Source organism: Lactuca saligna, chromosome 9 (assembly GCF_052625555.1).
Source record: "Lactuca saligna cultivar CGN05327 chromosome 9, ASM5262555v1, whole genome shotgun sequence".
NCBI lineage: Eukaryota > Viridiplantae > Streptophyta > Magnoliopsida > Asterales > Asteraceae > Lactuca > Lactuca saligna.
Genome location: NC_136425.1, coordinates 61703151 through 61723734, shown reverse-complemented (window position 1 = coordinate 61723734; position 20584 = coordinate 61703151). Strand labels below are relative to the sequence as shown.

Genomic DNA, 20584 nt, shown 5'->3' with positions numbered 1-20584 from the left:
AATTTTGTTCTCCCATTATTATTATTATTATTATTATTATTATTTTGCAAAACCTTTATTTTTCCATCTTCGAACTTGAGAAAACTCTCTCAAACCAATTAAATATTCGTTCATTTTAGTATAGAGAACCTAAACAATATTTCTAAAGAAATAACTAGTAAGCTAAGCTTTTTTGCAAATTTTTATATAAAATCTACCCATTTGTACGAATGCATAGTCAACAATTCCAGATTGCATAGTCAACCTTACCAAATTCATAGTCAAACCTAAGTATTGATAAAATAAATTTCAAAAAAATGGCATATCGCAGATTGAACAAAACTCAGATTCGATTTGGGATAAGAGCATATCATAGATGGAACAAAATCATCGTAAAATCGCATATGAGATTAGAGCATATCGCATATGGAACAAAATCCATATGTGATTTTGTGGAATAAATTTCGAAAAAATGACTTTTATATAACCTTCGGCAAATAGCAGATAAATATTGAAGGAATAATAGATGGACTCACCAAATAGGAGATTAACCTCATCAAATAATAGATGAAATGCCGAAATCACAGATGTGATCTAACCATCTACGATTGTAGTGGCTATTTTGCGTATATTGTTTTTGTAGGCTATTATAAACAAAATAATTAGCAAATTTGGTTAAATTAACAAAATTCTCTTATTTAAATATAATTATATTGAGTTTTCATATATATATATATATATATATATATATATATATATATATATATATATATATATATATATATATATATATATCATGTTTATAAAATTTAAAGTATTATAAATTTAATATTTTATAAAAAATATTATTAAGTGTTAGTTAAAATAAATTACTTAACATATACATAAAAAGTGTTTAAATTTTGATATAATTAAATTGATTAAATGAAATAGTATTGAATAAAAAGATAAAAAAAAATTAGAAACAAAATAAGAAATTAAAAATAAAATTATAACAAGCAAGTTATATAATATATTAAAAAAAATGTCCCCTTACGAATAGTAAAGTTGTATTTTTTTTTTTTTTTTTTTTTTTGTTATTTTTATCCTTTAATTTTTGAATTAAAACTTTTACATTTTTTAGGAACCTTTAATATTCAAAGTTTGGTCACAACACTTTAAAGAATTGACAAATTTGGTTCTTTTTGTAAAAACTTGCAAATTTCAACCCCTTTAATTCTGTAGTCATTTTGATATTTTTGGTCCTTATAGTCAAATATTTTATATTATTTCATAAAAAGCACAAAAAACAGTCTGGACGTGGACGAAGCCTGAGTTTTTCCGCTAGTTAAAGAGTATACAGTGAAAAATATACACTAAATGATAAAATAATATTTTATCATAATTTAAGATAATTAAAATATAATGACAATCTTAAACAATGATAATCAAAACTATTAAAGATTAACACCAAAAAGCAGCTATAATTGTATTGATATTGAAAACATAATTAGAGTAAGTGGAAAAATAAGAATATATTAGCTTGATCGGAAAACAAGGAGCAACACTAGATTCTATTAAGAAACATTTGATTGTGATTTTTAGAGACGTTGAGTGTGGCAAACGCAGAAAGTTTGAATATTAATGACATTAATTTTTTTTTTTGAATAAATCTAAATTAGTAGTTCATTCGTATTTTAAGACGTTGCATTTAATAAGAAAAAATTACATTAGGTGTCAGAATCAGAGTAGTGGCCCGGTACCCCCAGGCTCCACTAATATCTGCTACTGGTTGTTGGTCCTGTTTTTTGAAGTAGTTGGGAAATTGTATCTGTTCTTTCATCTTTACAATCATTGTTGTTTTTAGATTTTATAATTGTTTATTTTAATTTGGATTTTGTATATTTTATATAACTATTCATCATTTTTATTCAAATATTTTATCATATATATATATATATATATATATATATATATATATATATATATATTATTCGGCACAAAACAATTAATAAAGATAAAATTGTCATTTCAGTTATCAGTACAGTCAATCAGATTTGTAATCAAACAACATGATTCAGTCAAAAACAGATATAGTCAAAGTTTCAGACACAATTAGACATTGATTCAGACTGATTAGATCAACAACTATCAAATAGTTCTTAAGTATAAGGGTGGACTTATGTGGTGTCAGGGGGTCTCGGGCCACCACTCCAATTTCGATAGTTAGTGTATTTTTTTTTTCTTATTAGGTGTAACGACTTGAAATATGAATATTGCTATTATTTTAGATTTGTTTGGAAAAAAAATTCTGTGTCACCACTACTATAACGTTCTGCTGACACTGCATTAGTGATCAAGAAAATAAGCAAATATACTATATACACTAATTGTTTTAAATAGATAAAAAAAACAAATATAAGCTATAAAAACTTCTAGCTTAAGTTTATATTGTTTTACCATTAAACAAGTAAAATATAGGATATTTTGGTCATTTAGGTTGGATTTGATGTAAACAAAGCATATTTGAAAGCAATATCGTTCGTCCTCTCGTGTTATTTTTTAATAAGTATGTCTAACAACTTTTACATGTATTTTGGATGGTAAGTTCTTCTTTGATGTTTTAATGGATTATATCATTATTACTAGGTATGTAACCTATCTATTACATGAGTTTATATAAAAGAAAAAACAAAATATAAAATTCTAAAAATTTGAGAAGTTTGAATTTCTAAATAAAATAAGAAAAATATTGAATTATAAAAATTAAAGTGTTTTGTTTTCTTCTAAATTTAAACAAATAATTTAGATAAATAAATAAAGGAAATTAATAAAGCTTTAATTTAGTAATTTTGAAATTAAAAGTAAGTTTATTAAGGAAATTAATATGTATTTATTATTGTACTAGTTTATAACCCGTGAGAACCACAGTTATAAAATTAATTAAAATTTTATATTAAAATATCAAAATTATTAATCAATTATTTTAAATAAATTATTACTTAAGATATATATTTTTTTAATTATATAAAAGTATAATATTTGATTTAAATAAATACGTGAAGTTATATCACCTTAAAATTTATATTTATTTTATTTTATTTTATTATCTAATGTTATTAATTTAATATAATTAGAGTGAGAAAATTTAAACTTTAAAATGAAAAATCAATTATTAATTTAATGTAAGTAGAGTGAGAAATTTAAATTTTGAAATAGATAATTAATATGTTAACAAGTGGCATGATAAGTAACATATAATATTAATGAGAAGTTCTAATAACATGATATTTGTCAATAGAAGAATAAACCTATTATTTTATCAGAACAAACGATTTAAATACTAAATCAAAATAACTACAAAATAATATATGAAATAAAAATGAATTCAAAATAACATATTTAACAAATTAAATAAAAGTATGATAAATGAGGGAAAAAAATATTTATTCATTAGAATCGATTATTATTATTATTATTATTATTATTATTATTATGTGTTTTGAATAAGACAGAACTATTAAATAAAATAAAAACGTGTAAATTATTGCTCGCTTCTTGATTAAATAACAAAAATAAGGGAAGCTGCAATTGCGTGAAGCACATTTTCATTTTCTTCCGCTCTGTTTGAAAGTTGGCTGATTCTCCGATTCTACAGGCAGGTCAACTCCGATCACCAACCGCCCGGCGAGACATGGCAGCTGTAGGGGCTTCTTCTTCAATGGTGCAAGCTATGCTTGCACCTCGATCATCGATGGCGCCGTTTAGTCTCCGTTCTTCTTTGCCTCATCTTCATCTTCTACCTCGTTCAGCTTCTTCTCCGTTGACACATTCTTCTAAGCTCCAAACCTCAGGTACAATACAACAAAGTATTTTTTTTCCCTCTCTTACTTCCAACAAAATTACAACCGATATGATCCGATCCACGATGAGTTTTTATATGTTTCAATTTGTCGAAATTGCTTTGATTGGATGTTTTGGTGCCCTAAACTTGTTGACGCGTCTTCATCGTTCTGAATAATCTAAATTATTACCCCCTTCGTTGGAGACTTCACACAGGTCTCGTTTACATTAAGGATTTCATCATACACGTTTACAAAATGGACCAATAGAGCATATATGATCATAGTAAATTAGTGATTAGACTTGAGTTAGGCCCAATAGCTGATGTTAAATGGCTTCTCTCGACTCTCAATCAGACGATTGAGATTAATGGAGACCAGGGTATTACATAACGATGAATAATCACTTCCATGCCTGATATTCATCAAAATCTCTTTGAAACAGCATCCAAGAGATCATTATCATATCGCATCATGGCATCTTCAGAGGATACATCTGAAACTTCAGAAATCGGGGAGGTATTCTCGGGATTAAAGGAAAAGGTAAGCCACTATTTACTCTTCATTAAATCCTACCTTGTGAATCTGAATGCTCCTTGAAGTTCTTGTTTCTTGATGCTCTTGAACTTGATTATATTTTGCATCTTTTAACAGTGGAATGCACTTGAAAACAAACCCATTGCTCTTGTCTATGGAGGAGGAGCAGTTGTTGGTGTTTGGTTATCTTCCACAGTTCTTAATGCCATCAATGAGGTTCCTGTGGTAAGTCATATATAAATATAAACTAAACTTCATCTACATCAAAATATATAAACTTTATTTAAACTCTTGTAAATCTTTAATGATATGTTTTAGTTTTATAAATATATCAACTAAATTGTGCAAGCAGATCCCAAAGTTCTTGGAACTTGTAGGATTTGGATACACTGGATGGTTTATCTATCGTTATCTTCTCTTTAAGGTGAATATTTATATTTGACATGGGTATAAGTGTAATTTCTTTAATTTTATTTTTATTTTTTAAAAATTGGGCCTTTGTCTACAGTCAACTAGAAAAGAACTAGCTGATGATATTGAAGCATTGAAGAAGAAGATTGTTGGAAATGAATAGAGGATTGTAATTGGTAACATGTTTCTATGTCCATATTTAGTTTATATTATTGATTTTAAAGTTATTTATATGCATCCTTCCACCATAATGCTTGATAATGTGCACATTGTGTAGTGTGAAGTGTTTTAATATGTTGTATCAATTGTTTTCATGTATTTGTTCCTGTTGTATTTTGGCTAACTTTTATTGGAAATAAATTAACAACTTTATGAATTGATACTATTACTTGAATTGCACATTTGAACTCGTATTAAATAGTAAATACAAATATACAATGACTAAAACTATGACTTTTTGCTACAACACGTGTGCGATATATCTTTATAATTTAGATGTTTTTTGAAAGTATGTTATAATAAAAAGAAATAAAAGAAGATGCTAAAATAAAGAAATAAATGAACGTACGTTGCTATTTCTTGGTATTTGATTCCCTTTTTGAAGAGTCAGGAAATGGCTCCCTTGTATATGGGCTTTATGTGTTTATAAAAAGTAAACGCCAACACTTTTATTTATATGAGGATAACTACTAAATCATATAAAACTTGGATGTAAACGAAGTGAGCTCATTTTTTTATTAAAAAATTAATTGATGCAAAGTTCAACATCAAAGAATTATGTAACACTCAAGGCATGCGTAACCTTTGTAACACTCATTAGTCCTCTTCAACATTAAACTTATTAAAGTAACCTTTATAGCCTCCACCATGGCACTTCAAAAGTAAATTATCTTAGTGTGGATAATGTAAGATATATCCACTTTGGATTCAATTTCCCACCAATGTGGTATACAGCAAAATCAACTAACTTCTCAATCTTTGTTTTGGCTTATGCTATTATTTTAGGAGAGGGGATAATGACTTTTTAGGATAACTAACTGTTGTGTTTATTTTCATTTGGTCACTTTCATCTATTTATTTATTTATTTATTTTTGTACTTAATATACCATCGAACTTGTTGTTTGTGTTCACCATAACTCTTTTGACCGGCTTTTGACCTGTGATAGCCGGTCAAAGGCTTATAGTGAACACAAACAACAAGTTCGATGATATATTGAGTACAAAAAAAGAAAATGAACAAATTGAGAACAAATGCAACAGTTGGTTACCCTCCTGATCATTTTCCCTTTACTCATTCACAACAAATCTCACATTATCTCCTGCTGATATTAATGACTTTATGAAATTCATTCTTGCTTCTCTTCAAAACATAACCCACGAAAAAACATTATTCATACATGTACAACTTCGTAATGCACTTGAATATTTGTTAGAGGAATCTTGACTAAGCAGGTGCATTTCATGACTACATTTACATTTCCAATCAAATGATTTATCGTATCATGAATTCTAGACAAGTCTACAAATGAGTGTAATCACAAGTGTTGTGATTTTTTTTAGTTTACTTAGTTTTAAGATTGAATTCATGGGATAAGATACAACATTAATATGTATAATACCATGCAACTTTTGCAGACACATCACCATAATATACCTTAAGGTAAACGTTTATGCTGATAAATATACCTCTCATACACAGTCATATCCTTTTGCAGAGAGATGTTGACAGCTAACCACAGTAAGCATATCATAGACCATGTTTTAACGAAGTTACCCTCTGAAACGCTCTTCATATACGTTATGGCCACAGAAGGTTGCAGTCTTTGATAATTTTGCAACTTTAATTTCATTTACCTTTTCGGGGAAAATGATTCGGGAGGATAACTAACTATTGAGTTTGTTTTCATTTGGTCCTTTTTTATACTCAATATACCATCGTACTTGTTGTTTTTGTTCACCATAACCCTTTGACCGGCTATCACAAGTCAAAAGCCGGTCAAAAGGGTTATGGTGAACAGAAACAACAAGTTCGATGGTATATTAAGTACAAAAAAAGGAACCAAATGAAAACAAACAAAAAAGTTAGTTACTCTAAAGAGTCATTATCCCTTAGGAGAGTGGTCTATTGAAAATGCTCATGGTAAGGGGCGAATTTTGTGTATTTTTTATTTAGATTATGGTCTTCGAATGAATTTATCAAAAAGTAGTCTATGGAGTGACTATTACATCGGTAAAAGTCAATGATTTTGTATAAAAATTACCTTTTGAGCACTTGGAGATTACCGGTTTGGTGTAATATGTGCAAGATGGAAGCCTGGATACTAGTCCTTGAAAAGTTTAATCAAAAACTTTTGCGATGGAAGTTAATTCTTTTTCAATCGGGGGTCATCTTACCCTTCTTGTAGCGATTTTAGGAAGTTTAGGAGTTTGTTATTTTCTCTATTTTTCGAGTGCCCATATTTTTTTTTTTCGAACGGCAAGCTGACATTAACAGAAAACTAGCCAGATGTTAGGAGGTACAAAAACTTTGCAAGGAAAAAGAAACAGACAAGAAAAAGGAAACAAAAACGAAACAATACAAACGAGAATTAACTACATTCTAGCATAACATTCAAGGACGGGACTGCAACACCAGTCGAGTGCCCATATATTGGTTTTAAAGATGGAAGGTGGTAGTTTATTTTATTTTATTTTATTTTTTATTTTTTATGGGGAGGTGACATGAATGATCAAAAAATGTGTTGCATTAAATGAGATCATGTGCTTACGTCTGTAGATACCGGAGGCCTTGAGATTGGTAATTTGTCTGTGTCTAATAAAGCTCTCTTATCTTAATGGAGATGATGGTTTCATACGAATTCTATGCGTTTTGGGTGAGTTATTAAAGTTATTTATGGTTTTGAAAGGTAGGTTCAATAACGCTACTTGGGACCACCTTCAACAACCTTGTGAGAAGGTGTAGTAAACATGAGAGTAAATTATACAATTTGTCCCTCGACTAAGTGTTAAGTTGATCGTTTAGTCATTAATTTCAAAAATTAATTCAGACCATCCCTGTAATGTTTGTTTCTCACTCGGACCGTCCCCGACAAACATAAAATGACTATTTTACTTTTTTTTAATATATATTTGATTTGTTTGTTATTTAAAAATTTAAAAAGAAAAAAAAAAAAAAAACAAAAACAAAAAAGGGGTCCACCACTACAAACACATATCATCTACACTAACCCCCCTCACACCCTTTAATCATTTATCATCATTTTATCTTCATGAGTTCATCTTCTACCGCTGGACCACCACAAAACACCACCGGACCACAATGCAACACCGTCGGACCACCGTGCAACACCATTGGACCACCGCCTCTTTTTATCTCAGAAACACCGTCGACTACCCTTTCTTCCCTCGTTCTTCGTCCCAGTTAGTCCTTAAGCCACCACCGCCGACCACCAGGTCTGTAGAAACACCGGGTGGAGGTGGAGCAGAGGAACAAAAACACACATTTTTTGTGTTTACTATTGCAATACAGATAAAGAGAGAGCAAGAGAGACGGAGATAGAGCCGCCATCGTCACTTGTTCAGAAATCCAAACTCTAAGTGGTGGTTGTTGAAGGTGGCTTCATCTTCACCTAAATCCATCTTCACTAATGTAAAACCCAACGTATCAGGTGGTAACCCAACAGATCGGGTGGAGATGGACAATTATTTCATGTGGTTTCAACAAATATGTTATTAATGAGATAAACCCTAACCGAAGGAGATGATGACGTAAATGTGAGGAAACCTAGCGTACAAAGGCTTGGAGGTGACGATTACTTGCAGATCTCAGGCAATGTTTAGTGATGATATAGGTAAAGGAGGTTAGAGGTGGTATCGCCGACGTTCTAGGGTGAAGGAGGCAGGAAAGGAAGGTCGGCAACGTCGTTGGTTAGATAGCGTTTTGGATTCCAGTTGGGAGTGGGTGAGAAAGAGGGAGGCAATGCCAGATGGTGTCTTTATTGGTTGCAAAACAACGGTTATATGGTGGTGGTGGAGCACCAACGATGATGTAGTGGTGGTGGAGCACCGACGGTGATGCAGGTGAGTGGTGTGGTGGTGGTTCATGAAAGAAAAAGGAAGAATAAGGATATATGAAGGTGGGGCTCAATTATTTAATTATTTCTTTAAAATTATAATTAATAATAATAACAATCTAAAAATAAATAAAAAATAAATAAGAGCAAAATAAACATTTTATGTATGGTAAGTGATTTAAGAGATGAAACGTGCAACTTTTAACGATATTAAGGATTGTTCGATTTAATTTTTAAAAATAATGACTAAACAAACAATTCGATACTTAGACGAGGGACGGATCATGTAATTTACTCTAAACATGATTAACCGGCTTCAATCAAAAGAGGTTGATGTTGCTTCTTTTATGTAAATGGAGCTTAATAATAGGTATAGTATGCATTTTTGGGAGGAGTCGTTGGGTTGGGGATAGACCTCCTCATATCTCCCTAGACTTTATGCCCTTGAGACGGTCAAATATGATCTATTTTTGATCGTTTTAATTTAAGAAATTGGTCTTGGGGTAGCGACAACTATAATTTGGGGGAGATGAAGCCGAATTGGATACTTTCTATAACCACATTGAAGGTTTGTTTTCTCATACATAAATGACACATGAGTTTGGGACCTTTCTTTTTCAAGAGATAATTTTGTTGCTTCTTTGCGTCAGTTGGTGGATGACCGAACTCAGTACTTATGGGTGTATCACACGCTAGAATAAATTAACCCAATAAATATTAATATTCTAGCATCGAGAATGAACTTGGATCGGATGCCTACTTGGAAAAATATGGATAAATAATGAATTGATATAAATTTCATTGCTTTGTCCTATATGTGATATGGACATTAAGATGGTGTAACATTTTTTTTTTATTAATTGTTACACGTCTAAGGAGTTGAGGGAGAAATTTTTTCACGGTAGGATATAACGTGCTTGCAGTTGTATTTGTTTAATGAGCGGATCAAATGTCTAGTGCAAGTGTGTCAAAGAGTGCTGTTAGCATAAATGCAATCTTTTGGTGTAGAATTTTATAAAAAGGTTCAATGTTCAATGTTCAAACATTAAACGTCCAAATATTGTTAATGTTTAGCAATTTACCCTCATAGTAGACAATAAGATGCACTTTACTCTTTACCTTTTTGTAGTATAGATGCAACTAGTTATGCTAACTTTGAGATGGTGAAAAACACTACGAATTTGTATGGTCCCATAAAACAATTACTACAAGATAAAAGAAATTTGGTATTGCAAAAATTACTATGTTTATTACGAACATATTTTTAAGAAAACATTTTTTTTGGGGGTTTTTTGTTGTTCAAACTTCAAGGAGCATATTCATTGTAAAAAGAGATTCATATTGCGAAAACGGGACTTTAGGTAGACTTCATTTTCACAATATAAATCTTCCTTTTCCTGTGAAAATTATATTTGAGAACCATACCACAAAAAAATGAAGGTTTAGAAACATATTTTCTTGAAAAAAAAAAGCAATATTTTTGTAAAAGTATGGACAATTTCTCATTACAAGGACCAATTTCGCAGTTAGGGGCGGATGCAGGATTTCATAGTAGGGGTTGCACGGAAAAATTAGGGTTTGCACGATAGTAGAAAAAATAAAAATTTTAAAAAATTTCGAAATTTTTTCCACTGCGGCTGAAAAATTTAGGGGTTGCTGATGCCACCCCGGAACCCCCCTAAATCCGCCCCTGTTCGCAATACACATAGTAAATTCAATAATACTATTTGTTTTCTTTTGATTTTGCATGAACGGTATTTCGCAATCATTTTTTGTTAGTGGGGATCATAATGATGCTACAAGTCGACTTTGTCAAGTAATGGTAATTAGGGATGAGCAAAAGGACCGGGGAACCGGCCGGAACCGGTCGGGCCGGGACCTATACCATAAATTTGTGATTATTTGGAACCGGGATCCGGAAAGAACCGGCTATTGGAACCGGCCCAAAACCGGGAACCGGCCCGGCTTAAAACCCCATATCCCTACTGTCGCAACTCGCAGCTTCTTTGTACACGCATGCGGCAATCTTCTAGTCGCATTGTCGCTATCTTCACGTAACACAAAAAAAAAAAAAAACACGCAATCGAGTCGGCCACGATCGCAACTCCCCCACTGCCGAACCCTACTCGCTATCATCTTCATCAATTGGCAATCGGCATCTCTTCATTCATCATCATTCAATTGAATCAATTCTTCATCTCCAAGTTTCCATCGATTACAAGTTTCCATCTCCAATTTTAAACCGATCTTCAATTCTTTATCATCCTTCAATTCTTCATTGATTTTCATCTTCAATTACTTCAATGATTCAAACTATGGATGTCCATGAAGATCAAGTAAGAGCATATATTTATATTTCATGTTTTAAGATTATATATTTCAATATTTGTTTCAATGCTTCAATGATTCTCCAAATAATGGCATGCATGCAAGCTTTTTTTCTTTGCTTTTGTTGTATCCATTCCAAATATATGCATTGTTATCCCTAGTTAATTAAAAGATCTTGATTTTTGATCATACTCTCATAGTGGAGTACTCCTTTACGGATGAAAGGTTGTACATATAATATATGTTTCATGTTTTAAGCTCCATTTAACAATGTACTTTGTAGACATACATGCAAGATTTTTGTTAGATTAGTTTATTGTTTATAGTATGAATGTAATTATGTAAGATTGTCAAAACTACAAATTTGTTTAGTACTTTTGTTATATAATTAATGTGTAAAATTGACAATGTAGGATTTAGATGGGTTACCAAATGTACCATCATCAAGATACCGAAACTCGGATGTTCATGATGCCAATATTGAAGATGGTAATCCGGCTAATTGGATTGGAAAAGACTTTGATGATCAAGTAAGATTAGCATTTAACTCATTAGCAATATTTACTTTTTTAGCAATCTGTCCAAATTTTGAATTGTTGATAAGTCATTCAATTTAACTTGTTTTGACCTGAATCTTTTTCCTACATGTAGATTAGAATTTGTAGTTGAGTTTAGACTATAAAAACGCTTAATTTGGTTAAAAATTGAATGAGTTACAAGCCCCGCAAGGAAGGGTGTTAAATATGATTTTTTTTTTCTAACAGCAATAAAACGTGATCTGATTTTGTTGTTCAATTGTGCATAACTCATTCAATTTAACTTGTTTAGACCTGAATCTTTTTCCTACAAGTAGATTAGGATTTGTAGTTGAATTTAGACTATAAAAACGCTTGATTTGGTTAAAATTTGAATGACTTACAAGCTCCGGAAGAAAGGGTGTCAAATCTGATTTTTTTTTAATATTTATTTTTCAGCATTTAAACATAATATGACTTATTATATGTTTTATTTTGAGAATATAGGATTATGGAGAAGATTCAGAAGAAGATTATATAGAAGAAACACCGGCATGGAATGTCATACCAAGTGATGAATCAAACCAAGAAGAGGAGCCACAAGAACAACAACCTTCAAAAAAACGAAAATTTGCAACCCCACAAAAACGAAGACAACCAAAAAAACCAACACAAACAAAAAAACCACCACCACCACAAAAACGAACACAAGAAAAATACCCAACAAAACCAAAACCCAAAAACAAAAAAAAGACTCAAAAAGAGTTAAGGGACCGGATTAACCCAACTAGACGAGGTGAGGGTAGAGATAATTGTACCGCTCCTGTTTGGAAATACTTCGAGATAGAATGGATAAAGGAGGACGATGGAATTGAAAGAAAGTGGGCCGAATGTAATTATTGTTTACATTTACTAGCTGCGGATCCAAACCGGAATGGGACAACTTCAATAAATAAGCATTTTAATGGGTGCAAGTTAAATCCAGACAACATACCGAAAGAAGTTGATGACAAACAACAAAAGTTGTCATTTACGAAAGCTCCTAATGGTGAGGGTCATGTATACACATGGAAACATGATGATACTAGGATCCAACTTGCCTTGCTAGGCCTTTTCACTATCGGCGAACTACCATTTAAATTCATTGAAAACGAGACATTCATAGAATTTGTGAACGCCCTCAATGGTAGGGTGAAATTGCCTTCAAGGCATAAAATTTCTCGTGATGTTGTGTCATTCTATTTAATGGAGAGGCAGAAGTTGTACAAACATTTGAGCAACCCCAAAACAGCCATCCACTTGACAACCGACACGTGGACATCCTCGTGTCAAAAGATAAATTATATGGTTGTCACGGCCCACTTCATTACCGAAGATTTTGTCATGCACAAAAGGGTAGTCAACTTTAGAGAGGTTGATACTCACAAAGCTGAAGACATGGCCCGGGAGTTGCTAATTTGCATAAACGAGTGGGGGATGAAGAATGTCATGACGATGACCGTTGATAATGCCAAGACAAATGACGCGGCAATCAACATCATTGTGAAAGAACTACCGGGTATTTACGAGAATGGCAAACATTTTCACATTAGGTGTATGGCTCATATCATAAACCTAGTTGTGAAAATGGGGTTAAAACACGAAGTTTATCATGTAAAAAACCTACAAGATGCGGTGAAATACATTAGAGCCTCCCCGCAACGGATCAAGACCTTTAAACAAGCCATGAAGGATGCGGCTGTAGAAAGTTAAAGGTTTTTGTGTGGTGAAACTCCAACAAGGTGGAACTCTACCTTTGAATTGCTAAGATCAGCATACGATGTGAAAGACGCATTTCTCGAATATAGCCATCAAGGTAAATAAAATCAATTAATCAAATATATTTCAGCACTAAAATTAGCAATATTTATTTCTTTAGCAATCAGTCCAAATATTAAATTGTGCATATCTGAATTTTTTTTCTAACAGCAATAAAACGTGATGTGCTTTTGTTGTTCAAATGTGCATAACTCATTCAATTTAACTTGTTTTGACCTGAATATTTTTCCTACATGTAGATTAGGATTAGTAGTGGAATTTAGACTATAAAAACGCTTGATTTGGTTAAAAATTGAATGAATTACAAGCCCCGCAAGAAAGGGTGTCAAATCTGATTTTTTTTTTCTAACAACAATAAAACGTAATCTGATTTTGTTGTTCTTTTTTTGTAGATCCAATGTTTCAGAAAACTGTGGGAAGGGTACCATCACATTCAGATTTTGAGATGATTAAAAAGATGATGGAGTTCCTTGAGAAGTTTAAGAAGAAAACTGAAAAAGTTTCGTGTTCAACAAAGCCTATCTTCCATACGTATACCCGGGAGATCCTAGATATAGAGCAACATCTTAGGAAACATGAAACCAACCCAGATTTTATGTTTATGGTACCGGATATGAAAGATAAATATGACAAATATTGGGGTGACTATGATACTATAAGTGATTATGTCTTCTTTGCCACATTGTTAGATCCTCAATGCAAGTCAAAGTTTATGAAAGTTGTTTTTACCCAAATGCTTAAAGCCAAAAACAAAGATAAAAAGATGTCCGCTGATGAGATAGAATCCAAAGCACGTGCAAAGGTTATTGATATTGAATGCAAATTGGATAAGTTTTTCAAGACATACTTGGAAAGGTCAAACATGACCTCATCGTCTCAACAAGAAACTCCCGAAGAAGTTGTTAATTTTGATGACGAAAACGAATTCTTTGGAAGCTATATGACTTCGGGAAGTTTCCCCTCAACTTCGTCAGAAAGTCAATTGCAACGATACTTAAACGAGGACCCAATCGGATTTGACAAAGGATATGATATCCTCACATGGTGGAAAAATAATGCGGTGCGGTTCCCGATCGTTGCTCGAATGGCAAGAGGTATCGACCTTCTTTTACTATAATTTAAATTTTTAATTTATAAATTTGTGTCGTGTGTTATACACTAATTTGTTTATTAATAGATATTTTGGGGATGCAAATTTCTACCGTAGCATCCGAATCCACATTCAGTAATGGTCGTCGAGTAATTACCGACTACCGTACTAATTTGTCCGTTGTGATTGTGGAGGCATTGATATGCACTCAAGATTGGCTAAGAAAGAGTAGCTTGCCTATATATGACTACGACGAAGTGCACGATGTGTTAGCTGACGATGATCTCGCTATCGGTAATACAAAAATACTTGTTACATCTTACTTTTAACTTCTTATTAGTATTTGTTACATTTTAGTAAGTAATAACGTTTTTCTTTTGAATTATATATAGACATTGTGGATGCTATACACAACTTGAAGCTAATGGGGAAGAGATCGGAAAATTAGTCAAAATATCAAAGAAATGTTGGAATCCACATATTAGACTTTTTTTTTTTTTTTTTTTGTTGGTGAAACTTGGAAGTATATTTTGAATGTCGAAAGTGTATTTTGAATGTTAAATGTTGAAGTATATTTTGACGACATCCATGTTTAATTTGCTTGTAATAATTTAAATAAAAGACCCATGGTTAATTTGCTTCAATGTTGAATCGTTTATTAAAATGTTTATTATTAAAATGTTGATTATTTACTAGTATTTAAACATCCACTTCTTCATAAAAAACCAATAAAACGCAAAGTAAATTAGTCGTTGGAATTACTCGAAAACCCGGCAAAAATCGGACCCGAAAAACCAATAAAACGCAAAGTAATTTAGTCGTTGGGTACATCAAAATTTAGCCGGTTCCATACTCGAAAAACCGGCAAAAACCGGACCCGGAACCGGAACCGGTATAACCGGAACCGGTAGAACCGCCGGGTTGGTTCGGTTCTTCATTTTTGCCGAATCCGGTTCCCCGGTCCAGTTCGGTTCGGGCCGGTTCGGTTCTCTTGCTCATCCCTAATGGTAATCTAAAGTTGGTAACATCGATGGAGAATCGATATGATAGAGCGAAAAAGGGTCAGGAGTACTACCATAATGGCTTCTGGTAATATTCTCCAATGCCTAAGTTAAAACAATCAGATGGTGATATTACTATGTAAATGAGTCGGGATGAATATCTTGCTTGTGAGTTTGTCTTGTATCCTTCCTAGCTCCTTTTATAGGCTAAGGTTTTGCATGAGATGAGACATATAGTACCATGGTTAGTATTTGTTTATAGGTGGAGTTCGCCCTAAACTTGTGGGTTCTTTATTAATTAATGTTGGTTTTAATTCTTTGTGCTAGATTTGTGGGATTTGAGTATCTTTGGTGGGATTCTCTACTGATTAGGTTTGTCTAACTTGTTTGCGTTGTTATGTGTGTGTTCGTATGTTATCTTTTTGTCATCCTTTTGCTATTCGATATTCATTCTTCTTATCCGGATTGAGTATATCCGGTCATCAATTTATTGTGTTATTCGGGTTTCTTGGGTGGTGTCCCCATTACATACACAACGATATTTTTTGGGTTTTGTAGTGTCATTCATTATTTCGCAGTATGTCATTGCCATTGTCATTACATCATTAGTGGTAATTGGAAAATTTTCCTAAAGTTTTAGTTAAATTTGGAAAAAGTTAAAAAAAATATTTTGTTATTTTCTCATTAAACGATAATAATGTGGTGCCATCAAACTTTCTATTAAATCGAAGAAAACAAAACAACTTAAACAAATACAAACACAAACTGTTAATAATATACTATTCATAAATACAATAATCAAAAGTTGTGGCTTATCCTAATGTTTTATTTGATACCTATCCCGTAAAGTATGGCGCAAGCGTGGGACTTGAGCTCTTGACTTGCATGTGTAATGGCATCTTAACAAATTTGATTATTAAACTATGTAATTGAAGATTTGAAGGTCAGGACTCGAGAGACAACACTATCTATTTTATATATATATTTATATCAAATAATAACATAAATTAGTAGTATACACTCCATGAAATTTGACGGGTGTGTATGGATTATAGCTTGTAACATTTATGTCAGCATTGATATACAATCGATAATCCAACACATTTAATGAATTCTAATATAATATGAAAAATAGCATGCGAATCTTTGGAAAAAAAAATTATTTGCTAACCAGAAACTTGACAAAAAAAAAAAACATCCGTGGTTTCTTCAAATTTGAAGTTTAGTCTTCATGGTTTAAAAACAGCATAAATGGTCCTTATGCTTTCAAAACTTTTGACGATTAGTCCTTATTGCAAACTCCGTTAAATTTTATCCGTTAACTGAAAGGTATTTTCGTCATTTCACTACTAGAGAGACAATTTATGATATTTTTTCTTACTTTTTAAAAAAGAAAATATTAAATATAATTATTTAATATGTAAAAGGTTCTCTCTCAACAGACAGTCATCTGAAGCTGGGTTATTGGAGCCCATATTTGGAATCACTGGCAACAATTTTCACAAGTTAGGGTAAATTTTGTAGTAGCTAGGGCCATGATTCTACCACAATTTATTCATCTTCATCTTGATATTCATGTTCGCTAGTTCATACACTTTAAGAATAGTTCCCTTTAAAGCTGATTTTTAAAGGGAATGTTGTTGGAAATAAGATCTACATGATTTTTAAAGCTGCGCTACTCCATATCCCCACTTTCTTCCCTAAATTATATCAAATCGGAATAGGGAAGGGACAACCACAATAAGGTTTTTTTTTTTTTTTTTTTTTTTTAATTTTTTTTTTTAAACCCCAAGAGCTTTGGGGTTGTGTCACTGGTTACCAGCAAACTCGATGAATCCTAAAGCAAGAAGGTTTAAACTTGATGAACCTAAATCTGAAAGGCCCAAAATCGATGGCAAAATCTAGAACTGGAGGTGCCGAATGACACATATACAAGCATGGTTATTTCTTCATCTGAGTATCGAGATACAATTTGGGTTTTTTCTTCATCTGAACTTCTAAAATGAAATATGATCGATTGGGGGAGTAAACAGGAATGCTCTTCGTTTTATACATTATAAAAATTGGGGTAGTAATAGAAAGCCAAACAAAGGAAGGGTATCAATTTAAGGTTTATCTTCAGTTCAGAAAACCCTTCGAATGTCTCGGCCGAAGAAGCCGGAATGGAATCCAAAGAAAAGGAGCAGCTGAAGTGATGCCATTTAGTGCTATCATATCCTCGAGGGTCTCGACTCTTCAACCCTAATCTTAGGGATTCATTTTCCTCTTTTTTCTAAAACCTTTGTTAAGTTTCTACAACTGAACATATATAGACCCATCCATGTCTTCAAGTACTCAATTCAACAAGTATAGGAATCACATATGTAGATGAAAGCAAGAAATATGTTGATGTTCTTGTTCTTGTTGGGATTTGGAGAAAGGGAAACACCGAATTACAAAATCTAGAAACATCGTTGTTGGTGACTGGTTTACGAATTGAATGCAACGATTTTCAATAGCAATTCAATTTTCAACAAGCATATCAGGAACCATTCGGTTTTCAATTCTAATTATTAGCAATCAATCGATTGTCCTCACAGGAAATCGGTTCATGAAAAATGACAACTCAAAAGATGGTAAAAACTCAACGAGAGAGAGAGATTTTACATATTAAATAACTATATTTATTTTTTTCCTTTTTTTTAAATAAGAGAAAACATCATAAATAGTTTCTGTGGTAGTAAAATGATAAAAATGTTCTTCAGTTAACAGACAAAATTTAATGGAGTTAGAAATAAAGACCAATCGTCAAAAGTTTTGAAAGCACAGAGACTATCTATGATGTTTTTAAACCACAGGAACTAAACTTCATATCTCGGGAAACCACATGGATCATTTATGATGTTTAAAAAAAAAAAAAAAAAAAAACACGAAATACAAATAAAAGCAAAATATGTAAATATAATCGAGTTTGTTGGTTGTATAATTTGTAAATTCTTGTTTCTAGCTTTTTGCTAGTGTTTAATAAAATTTGTTTTTAAAAAGAAAACGGTTGTGAAGCCATGCAAATTGTAACCAAAGTAAACTTTACATTTAATGTTTCAATTATAAAAAACCCAAAGTAACAGTATGAACTAATATTATCTAATCATATTGCTTTCCTTGGTTTGATCGCTCAAGAAATGGTTGAATTCGATAAATTCAAAATAACCCAAAATGTTATAAGAATAATCATGTCCAAACATTTCATTTGAGTAGCTTTAATCTTCACATGACCTCTCAACCTAATCAAATTTCTGACCAATTTAAAATCTTTCATATTAAATTGCCACCATCTTTCAATTTGACACCAAAGAAAAGAAACCACATTAAGAGATGGTTAACCCTTTAACTACAATCGCAAATCGCGCAGAGAATGTAATCCACTCAATCTCTTTTTATCCGGATTTACCCCAGCAGACACCCTATTAGCAACTTGACATGAACAAAACTCTTTCATCTAGTTGTAATATCATAATATCCCCCATTACCAAAGTATCATTATCACTAATTTTCCATACCAAAAAAAAAAACAATTAATTTCTAGAAACATCAAATTCCTAGTGCCATTGTCGTTTTGATTATAAAGGATCACCAATTAAAGAATATCATTCGTTTGGGTCGGACCATTGCTTCCCCTACATGTTAGCTAGTTAGCATCTATGGTTTAGGCTCAAGACCTTTAGAGTTTAGGTTAGGCCAAAGATCCTTATGTATCCCTATTTATATTAGGCCTAACCCTCATTATTAATCAAACAATCTATTCTATAACACTTCAAACCTCAACATAAACATATAGGCTAAAAATGATTTGGAACGTGCTAAAAAACTACGCCATCTTTATTGAAATCTAACTCAAAATTCCGTAGAAACCAATCTTTAATGCCAAATCTCCCAACCAAAAGTCTCTCTAAAGTTTAGTTCTTTGGCCATTACCCATCTTTTTTGAACAAACAAAAAGATCTATACCTTTAGTTTGAAGATGCATGGAATCTCGTACAATGTCAACCGCGGACCATTATAAAAAATCTAGTAATCGATTGTTTAAAATAACCATTATCTTCATAAATCATTTTAATAACCCGATTCCACAAATGCATATCCACCTTCACGAAAGCGACATATCCTATCAATTGCGAAACTTTTATCTTCTTTTCTATCCGAGACTTAGAGGCTGTTTGGCAGGATCTGAATTTTTAAGAGGTCTGAATTTATAAGAGGGTCTGAATTTTTAAGATCTAAATTTTAACATGTTGTTTGGTTGGAACCTCTGAATTATTTTGCTGAATTATAAAAATGACCATTTTACCCTTTTATCTTAATTTTTACTGAATAATTATAAAAAACATACAAAATCAAAACTAACATAAACCAAAATTTATCTTCAACAATTTATAATGATTTTTTGACATATATTTACAAAAATAACATCATTGTTTATATCCCAAGGATTTCAAAGTTAAAAAATAACATATTTGACATTGAATGATGAAACATAAATGACAAGGAACTTGCAACTGAACTATTGATGATTGATTTGTACTCCTTTACTTCTTCATCATTACATCAAACATGATAGCCTCTTAAAATTTTCTTTCAAACATTTCAACCTGTAATATCCAAATTCAACAAGGAAACAAATAAGCTCAATAGCAAGTTATATAATCATTAACTTAGAGTTGAATGAATGATCTTTACATTTGTAGCTTTGGGTTGAAATTCAAGTGATTCTAAAAATCACTTTAAACACATATATATAAATTGCATACCAAATCCATCACAACTTTTCAAAGTATGTTGCTAGAATCGAATAAATTGTCAAAAACTCCAATTGTCTAAATTACTTTCAATTCACACACAGTTCATGCATAATTGTTAGATAATGATGCACCATCAATTATGTATCAACATATTTTTCAAACTCGATTTTTCAAAGTTTCAGAGTTCAAATATACAGTTTCATTCACCAAACATATGTATTTGTGTGGTCTA

General features: G+C 31.8%; 1 protein-coding gene across 1 annotated transcript; it reads left to right on the top strand.

The window, feature by feature from the left end:
• Positions 1 to 3532: 3532 nt before the first annotated feature.
• LOC145014131 (protein CURVATURE THYLAKOID 1A, chloroplastic-like) lies at positions 3533 to 5124 on the top strand. The gene is made up of 5 exons (XM_078972505.1): positions 3533 to 3812; positions 4246 to 4343; positions 4455 to 4562; positions 4690 to 4761; positions 4846 to 5124. The coding sequence occupies exons 1-5, from the start codon at positions 3653 to 3655 to the stop codon at positions 4909 to 4911; spliced, it is 504 nt and encodes a 167-aa protein (XP_078828631.1). The 5' UTR covers positions 3533 to 3652; the 3' UTR covers positions 4912 to 5124.
• The last annotated feature ends 15460 nt before the right edge of the window (positions 5125 to 20584 follow it).